General features: G+C 42.8%; 1 protein-coding gene across 1 annotated transcript in view; it reads right to left on the reverse strand.

Moving 5' to 3' along the window:
• Positions 1 to 1,852: 1,852 nt before the first annotated feature.
• The window catches only part of LOC119940690 (histone H3.3A), an 8,661-nt gene continuing 961 nt past the window's right edge, over positions 1,853 to 9,552 (reverse strand). The window contains exons 2-4 of the mRNA XM_038760927.1: positions 8,717 to 8,873; positions 7,189 to 7,342; positions 1,853 to 2,502 (exon numbers count right to left, since the gene is read on the reverse strand). Of these exons, the coding sequence (XP_038616855.1) occupies positions 2,374 to 2,502; positions 7,189 to 7,342; positions 8,717 to 8,844 (411 nt within the window). The 5' untranslated portion in view covers positions 8,845 to 8,873 and the 3' untranslated portion in view covers positions 1,853 to 2,373. The remainder of the gene's footprint in view (positions 2,503 to 7,188; positions 7,343 to 8,716; positions 8,874 to 9,552) is intronic.

Raw genomic sequence — 9,552 nt, forward strand, 5'->3', positions numbered from 1 at the left:
CGGGAATAGTGACGGATGAAGGAAAGCTGGTGGGGGCAGAACGGGAGAGGAGTTGAGGAAGGAGGGCAGGTGAGGAAAATGATGCCATCCAAGCTTTCTTTGGCCCTGCTAGCCAATTTCACTGGGAAGATGAGGGGGGATCCTAGGCCTCTGAAGACCAGGCGACACTGGAAGAGAATTTAGGACCCGGTGACCGAGATTCATCTCAAAATGAACTCATCCCTGGCAGCCTGCAGATCACCACACTCCCTTCCTCCCCACCGAGAGGCTCCCTTCAGTAAGGTTCCTGTTTGAGAGGGTCCATGGCTAAGATTGCCTTCAGCCCACAGCAACTGGGTACGATAGGCAGGAGAGGACTTAGTACCTTTAATTTGTTTTACCTTCAAAAAGTAGTTTAGGTGGGTTCACCTTTTCCTTCCTTCCCTTTTTCCCTCACTCCTCCCTGCCCCTGCCCCCCACCCCACTTACCTACTCTTATCAACTTATCAAATTGTGTCAGAGAGAAACTAGTAGCCAATTCTCCTAATAATAATAATGATGGCATTTATTAAGCGCTTACTACGTGCAGAGCACTGTTCTAACAGCCCCATTAAGAAACAGCCTCTGCAAACTCTAAGTTAACCTGATTCAGAGTTTTCCCATGCCCAGGAAACCACTGCCTCCAGGCAATGCACTAAAACCATTTTTCTGTGTACCAACAGAATGTGTGATTGCCAGATACACAGGCTCTGACAGACAAGAAGACATTTCCCTACACAGCTGGGACCCTGAAACCACGGTTTTCAGGTAAGTTTGCCATTTTAATAATAGCACCTGAACAAAGTAAGTCAATTTTCTTCCCCCCTTAGCAATGCAATAAAACCTCTATTTCTCTGGGTTATGTAAACTCATTGTGGGCAGGGAATGTCAGCCAACTGTTGTACCATACTCTCCCAAGTGCTTAGTACAGTGCTTTACACACAGTAAATACTCTAATTACAATTGATTCATTTGAAGATTAAAAAGTGTAAGCAGTGAAAGTAACTTCTAGTGCATCTTCAAGAATGTTTTAGTTTCAGCCCTCTAGTGGTAGTACAGATGAATTGCCTTCAATTAATACAATTTTAGTTCTGAAAAAAAATTGAGGCAAAAATTGCTTTTAGCGGTTTTGTTGATAATAATAATTATGGTATTTGATAAGTGCTTATTACATGCCAGCCATTGTACTAAGCAATAGGGTGGATACAAGCAAATTGGACAGTCCCTGTCCCATGTGGGACTGTCTCAATCCCCACTTTACAGATGAGGGAACTGAGGCACAGAGAGGTAAAATGACTTGCCCGAGGTCACACAGCAGACAAGTGGCAGAGCTGGGATTATAACCCATGACCTTCTGACGCCCAAGCCCTCACTCTGTCCACTATGCCATGCACCTCGTGACTTCTCCGTTGTCATTTGAGTGCCTTGCTCCACCCTTTTTCCACCCCAACACTGATGAAAAACAAGAGAGCGACTTTCTAGACATGGGAATTTTTTGCTAAAAATTGATTTAACCCAATAATGAAGCAAGCTATTTGCTTAGTGGAATAATTTGGCAGCTGTCTGACAGCATCTGGATACAAAGTGACTTGGTGTCCGAAAAAATGGCTGTATGCTTTTGTGTCACAAGGGATGCCTGGGAGACTCCGAGTTTTCCTTCATTGGGGTTCTGAAAACACAACCCCAAGCTCTGCGTTATAGAACCAACTAAGAGCAACTAGTGATCCACCATCCCTCTCCAAACTCCCAAGGCATTATTCCATTTAAAATAGGAAAATTGAGCACTGAAGTGAACAAACTGTATGTATGATCTGAAAGAAAGACCAAAAGCAAGTGTAGTTTAATGTATTTTAATAGCAAACTTACAGGAACAGCACAGAAGACAGACAACATTAAAAACATGTACTTGCATGTAGGACAACTCAGTTAGAAAAGTATAGTGAATGGATGGAATCTACTGTATGATAAAAATGCTACAAACACCATTTAGTTGCCGTCAATAAGAAATTTACTTGTTTAAAAAAATCCAAATGCTGGCATTGTCCAGAAAAATTTAACAGGTTTATTTATAATTGTTATAAAGTTGAATTGTTGAAACTTGTTCACTGAAACATTTTGACTGCATTAATGCTTTATGTCCCCGCATTTATATTAAAAATCCACACACAAATGAAAATGGAAAAAACTTGCCAATACCTGATTCTGTCCCCTATTTTTCCATTCGCAATCATATACTTAGGTACCTTTTGACCCCATGGGAAAAAAATATCTAACGTTCAGAACTACCAATAACAGGAAGAAGAGATTTTTTTTTTTCTGTTTGAGAATGACAAATGTTTCCCATCATAGTGGAGTTTAAGCACGCTCTCCACGTATGCGACGTGCTAGCTGGATATCTTTTGGCATGATTGTGACACGTTTGGCGTGGATAGCACACAGGTTGGTGTCCTCAAACAGGCCAACCAGGTAGGCTTCACTTGCCTCCTGTAGTAGGGAGAAACACACACAAAAAAACAAATGTTAGAGTTTACTCCTCCAAGTGCAAAAACTTTGTTGGTTACCTAGAGAATTGTCAGGGGGTGGGGGAGAAGGAGCTGTTGTATTTACTTGCTTGGCTAGATGAAATTCACTTAATAATAATAATAATGGCATTTATTAAGCGCTTACTATGTGCAAAGCACTGTTCTAAGCGCTGGAATATAGGCCATCAATTACAATACCGTTGTTGGGTAGGGACCGTCTCTATATGTTGCCGACTTCTACTTCCCAAGTGCTTAGTACAGTGCTCTGCATTCAGTAAGGGCTCAATCAATACGACTGAATGAATGAATACCAAAAATTGAATTTTCAGTTCAGGAGCAGAAAGCATGTGACTACTCTTTGCTAATGAGGCAACACACCTATCCTCAATACTGGAAAAGGGTAAAGATAAATAAGACAAAGAATGAGGGTAAAAGCGCTCAACGTAGCTTAAATTTTCTGACATTACAACTAGAAAAATATGCACTGTTATAATTTGAGTTTAGGAAATTTGGGAAGATTTACAAATGAAAAACTATCAGTTTTCACAACTCCTTGACCCCCCAAACCAATCTCTAAAAATCAGTGCTACTTATTGAGCACTTACTGTGTGCAGATCACTGTACTAAGTGCTTGGGGGAATATAATACAACAGAGTGGGTAGACCCGTCCCGTGCCTAGTACGAGCTTACAGTCTAAGATGCAGAATATTCTAGTAGGACAACTGTGGTTCTATAACATCACTGACAACTGGAGATTAGCAAGAAGATACTTCTCAAGTCTAGGAGGTAATAGGGGATTCTACGGTATCCACCATTTAAACCCCAAAATGATAAAGCACACCTTGCATTTTTGGGGGGATTACTTGCGGTAAATGGTAGAAAGAAATAGTTTAAGTTGGCCTGCAGGCTTAAGGAGCTCTAGCTAAGGGGGAGGAGGATCTATCCCCAAAAGCATGCAGGGTCTCCCGTGCTGATTTGGGGGCTGAGTGGACAAATATCTCCCTGCAGCAGGAGTCCTTGAAACAAGACATTAGCTCGAGTTAGAGGATCCATTCTCCACGTTCACCTAGGTGGAAAGACCGCTCCTTCTCTCCAAGTTCCCAGCAGGTCCTGAGGGAAGGAGAACACTCAGCCAGCAGGGTGACCCTTCCAAAAGGCACTAGATGAGTCTGTTTGTCCAGGAGAATGAAGGGAATACTGCATGGCTGATTCATCCTGGGAATGCATAACTCCCCAAAGCACCAACACAGCTCTTTAGAAGTTACCAACTCTGTTCTATCATGCTCTCCCAAGGACTTAGTACAGTGCTGAAACAGTAAGCATTCAATAAACCCCGTTGATTGATTACTGGATGCTTTAAGTTTTAGACTAGACTAATCTGTTTGCTCACCCCCCACAAGACATTAAATGGAGTGGCAAATGGGAAACACAGTGCCTTCAGATTTAGAAACTGGCAGGACCAAAACCTAAAGGCCTGGAATTTTATTGAAGTTTTTTGGCCACTGTAGTCTGTGAATGGAGAGTTTCTTATTTCAAGGCAACACTGACAAAAGCCGGTGTGGCTACATACAATGCTAACACACCTCCTCTATCTTCAAGGAAGGAATCTTCCAACCCAGCTTTAAATACATTAAACTGTAAAAGTATGCATTTTTAAAAATACCCCCTCCCCACCCAATCCAAAAACCTAGAAAAGTAATCTTTAAACAGGTGCCTTTTTGTTAAGATGCTGGACCCTGAAGTTAGCCAATGGCACAGACGGAGGATTTGCACACCTTCAATCCTCAGTCACCTATTATTTCAGGAAACACATAAAGGAAGTCCTGTTCATGATTAAGGTGGCTAAGGGAAAAGATGAACAGCAGCTTCATGTAAATGAAGAGGAATCAAAACACCATTTCATGGCACATGAATGATTTGCAATTATAAAAAAATCACACCTAAGTTTGCTACTATGAGATCCCAATAGATTGGCTTAGTTTTTTTTCTAATTTAAAGTACTCTACTATACAAAGAATTTCAGGTGAGTGATTCCAGGGATTCCAACTCATTAAAGAGTTAATGCAAAACTACTTCTGAAATACACCAATCAAATTTAGTTTAGACTAACCATAGAAACAGCCCAACCAATTACACCAGGGTACAGAATCCACCTATTACATCCTCTTGCACATCTTTAAGGGTGACAATTTTAGGGGTGAATATTTTGAACACAAATCCAAGGGATGCAATCACTCATTTATTGAATGCTTACTGTGCACAGAGCACTGTTCGAAGTGCTTGGGAGAGTACACTGTAACAAGGAGTTTACAATCTAGAGGGGGAGACAGACATTAAAATAAATTATGGATATACACATAAGTGCTGTGGAGCTGAGGGTGAGGTGAATAAAGGGTAAAGAGGCACTGTACTGGGCACTTGGGAAGTACAGAATAACAAAGTGACATGTTCCCTGCTCACAGGGAACTTCCACTCTACTGGGGGAGACTGACATCAAACGTATTTACCTTAAAAAGCTAATTAGAATGGGAGAGGGACTGCCCTTTAATTCCAGCTGGGTTGTCTGGAAATAACTGCACTGATTTTTTACCACTTGAATTTCATTCATGATTACTGAACCCTTATATCCCACAAATCCCTCCAGTTATCGCCCCATATTCCTCCTATCACTCCTTGAGCCCGTGCCACCTGTCTTCCAAGCCTTTCACTACATGGGAACTATCCTAAGGTTACCAATGATTTCCCTGCAGCCTCAACTCCATCCTGGTTCTCCTAGACCCCTCAGCTGCCTTCAGCAATGTGAACCACCCCTTCTCCTGGAAACATTATCTAACCAGGGCTCTCCTGTCCTGGTTCTCCTCTTATCTCTCTAGCCGCTCCTTCTCAGTCTTTTTCACAGGATCCTCTTCTGCCTCCCACCCCTTAATGTGGAAGTCCCTCAAGACTCAGTTCAGCATCCCCTTCTCTATATATACCCACCCCCTTGGAGAACTCACCTGCCCCACAGCTTCAACTACCATCCCTATGCAGATGGCTCCCCAAATCTTCCTCTCTAGCCCTGGTCCTTTATTTCCTCCTGCCTTCAGGACATCTTTTCTTGGATGTCCTGTCGACACCTCAAACTTAACATGTTCAAAACAGAACTCTCCTCTTCCTACACAAACCCTGTCCTTCCCTATTCCATCACTGTAGACAATGCCACTACTGTCCATCTCACAAACCTGAACCTCGGCATTCTCAGGCTCGCTCTTATTCAATCTACCAAATCCTGACAGTTCTACATTCACATCATTAAAAAACACTCTTTCCATCCAAACTGCTACTATACTGATCCAAGCACTTATCCTAGCCCATCTTGAATTATTGCATCAGCCACGTCGCTGCCCTCCCTGCCTCCTGTCTCTTCCCACTCCCTCCCATACTTCACTCTCCTGCCCAGATCACTTTTTTAAAACAAAACAAAACCATTCAGTTCATGCCTCCTCACTCAAGAACCTCCACTGCTTGTCCATCAACTTACTAACAGTAATAATGATGGCATTTATTAAGCGCTTACTATGTGCAAAGCACTGTTCTAAGCACTGGGGAGGTCTTAATCCCGTGGGATTAATCCAGCCGGCACGCTTCTTCGCTCCTCTAATGGCCAACCTACTTTCTGTACCTCGGCCTTGTCCACCTCGTTGCCAGGCCCTCCCCACATCCCTCCTCTGGCCTAGAACTCTCTTCCCCGCCTGACAGGCCAAAAGCCTTAGTAAAGTCCAAGAGCCCTTCTCCCACTAAGCCCTCATTTCCCCTACTCCCTCTCCTTTCTGCATCATGTGTGGTTTTAGATCTGTAGCCTTTAAGTACTTGATATTCACCCCACCCTCATTCATTCAATCGGTATTTACTGAGCGCTTACTGTGTGCAGAGCACTGTACTAAGTGCTTGGGAAGTACAAGTCGGGAACATATAGAGAGGGTCCCCACCCAACAACGGGCTCACAGGCCCGCAGGATTTATGTACACAACCACAATGTATTTTAATAAGTGTCTCCTCCTCTTGACTGGAAACTCCTGGTGGGCAGGAAGCATTTCTACCAATTTTGTTGTATTGTACTTGGCCAAGTGCTAAGCAGAGTGCTCTGCACGCAATTAAGTCCTCAATATATACCATTCATCCATCATACAAAAAACACTCTATAATCCATTTATAGCTGCAATACCCAACTGTTAAGACATCTCCTTGGTCAACTCAGGATGAAATTAAAAATAAACAAGTGCCCCATTTGTGTAGTTAAAACTCTTAGGCAGGGTTCCACCCATTTTACGGAGACCCTTTATATAGTTTGGGACTCAATTTGTGACTCACACTCACCCTTAAATTCCCCAAATTTTCCTCCCTTCACCACCCTAAAGCCTACCTTTTTAATCTTCCCCTGACCTCACTCCAATATAACAATTAGCTCCCATTCCGTTTACTGCAAAATAGACCTTCAATCTGGTCTCTTTCCAACCTACACAACTGTATCTCCCCGACTGCCCATTTTCAAGTTCAAGGATCTGGCTGAGTCACTAAAAGCCCAGAATCCCAAGATTTGCAAAGCTACCCTAGAACCATGAGATAAGGCATTTATGACTGTAAAAAAAGTATTTTTGTTTATTTTTACCTGCAAAGCACCAATAGCAGCGCTCTGGAAGCGCAGATCTGTTTTGAAGTCCTGAGCAATTTCACGCACCAGACGCTGGAAGGGAAGTTTACGAATCAGAAGTTCGGTGGACTTCTGATAACGTCTGATTTCACGGAGAGCCACAGTTCCTGGCCTTTAAAGAGTGAACATTAAAACTATTAGCACAAGATCAAAAACATGAAAAAAATGTAAAACTCTTGATAAGTTTTCAGACTAAGCCCCCAAATTTCATGTTCCTATTGAAACAAGCTGTAAACAATATCAGGAAGAAAGAAAATGTGCTATTTTTGGTCACCATTTAAAATCTGATTCTATTTTTTTTTACAACCAAAAACTCAACAGCTTGTTCCTCTCTTGAGAATCGTTACTGTTATTTTGCCGCTTCGTATCAGAAACGCTGGCCACAAGGTACTCCTGATCTAATGCGAACACCTGAAATGTTGTACAGGCTCTCCAAAACCAACTTGAATCATTAAATCACAAAATGAATTTTAAAGGATCTACCCATCTCCCACCTCCATTAATTACTTTCTCCAGATCTCCTTTTTCCAGGAGGTAAGGACATATCTGCAGGGCTTGTACAGGCCATTTATAAACAATCCAAATTGGGTTAAAGTCACTTTAATACATATTCTCCTCCCCAACAACTTTAAAAACTATTGGGGGTTCTTACATCACTCAAAAACCTTTTAGTTAACATTAAATTCGGGACTAAGGTTTTAACTCACTTTATACTGCTCGTGTCTGTTCTTCATAAATAATGATTAAATATGAACACTTTTGATTATATAAAGACTTTTTCTGGGTGGAAGGGTTTATTACCAGATAATTGTCAGCAAGAGATTTAACTCTAATTCTAACCTACTTCTTCCTCTATATAAGCCTTTATTTTGGGTTAACTGAGGGTAAAATTATTTGCAGACAGAAGCTACCTACAGAGAGAGAATTTCCGCCCCCTAATGGTAGATGGCCATAACTGCACCGTGCATTTCGCTACTGAAAGAAACCAGGAATTATGCCAATCCGAGTAAACGAGGAAAAAAAAAAATCTACTTTTCAGAATCAAAATATACTCATTTTAAATTAAAATGCCGAATGACGGAACCACTTCACCAAACCCCTCCCTCCAAATCCCGGAGGGAAGCTTAAGAAAAATTTTCCCCTTTTAGCCCGGTCGGTTTTCCGTCCTCCAAAACAAAACAAAAATGTAAAATGATGATAAATCGAACCTTATTCCGCCCATTAGATCGGGCCGCCTAACGAAAACGAACGTCCAGGGGGGTTTTCAAAATTTAACGCGTTCTGAACGAAACCGTTTTCAGAGAGTCTGATGGTACTAACAGAAGGGAATATTACCAGAGGAAAAAAAAAAATCCAAGTTTCTCTGGTGCAAAAAAGTTCGATTGTAATCCGTCTCTTCCGCTGGGTTACGGGGATACCGCATCACCGGTCCAGCCTTTTGTCCCGATAATATTTTTTTTAATTAATTATTTTTAAAAAAAAATACCTGTAGCGATGAGGTTTCTTGACCCCTCCGGTAGAGGGCGCACTCTTGCGAGCGGCTTTTGTAGCGAGCTGCTTCCTGGGCGCTTTACCACCGGTGGATTTGCGGGCAGTTTGCTTGGTACGAGCCATGTTCCTGAAAACTTCTCTTCCTCACACACCTACCGGCACGAAAAAAATCACCAGATGCAGTTACCCCCCACTCTCCCAACCTGGCAAATACCGCCCGGAAATACGCATCTGTAGCACCCAACCAAAATAACGCCTAAAACACTAAACAATTTCGGGGGGGACTCAGATTATCCCTCGGTATCACCCAAACGCCAGGCTTCTTCGGGCAGAAACCGTGGCTCTCGATAACCGCTGCCACATACGTGAAGGCTGCCTCCCCAATGCCCGAGGACCCCCCCCGCGCTGGCCCTCGATCCAATTTCCTTAATTAAAAAAGAAATTCGCCGTGTCTCCGGACCCAATATCGGGGCCGGTTCACCTAACAGGCACGCCAACGATGCCGCCGCGAACTACCGAAAGGTCGAATTACAGCAAAATGGTGTTTGCCCCCGTCTGGCTTCCACCCCTCCCCCTCGCCTGGCAGCTGAGTAATTGCTGTAAATATTGTCTGAAAACATTTCGGGTTTGCATCTTATTTACAGTCGCTTTGGCAAAAAAAAAAAGAGAGGGCCCAAAAGCAGAGGAGCAAATAACAGTCGCCAACGTGCTTCCTACAAAGCAGGGTCTTCCCGCCCGAGCGGGACTTGCTGCGCCGAGAAATGGAAAAAAAACCACCAAAAACAAGTGCCTGGCAAACTGGCATTAATTCCCCCAAAAGGGATAACCGGG

The sequence above is a fragment of the Tachyglossus aculeatus genome, chromosome 19, assembly GCF_015852505.1.
Source record: "Tachyglossus aculeatus isolate mTacAcu1 chromosome 19, mTacAcu1.pri, whole genome shotgun sequence".
Classification (NCBI taxonomy): domain Eukaryota; kingdom Metazoa; phylum Chordata; class Mammalia; order Monotremata; family Tachyglossidae; genus Tachyglossus; species Tachyglossus aculeatus.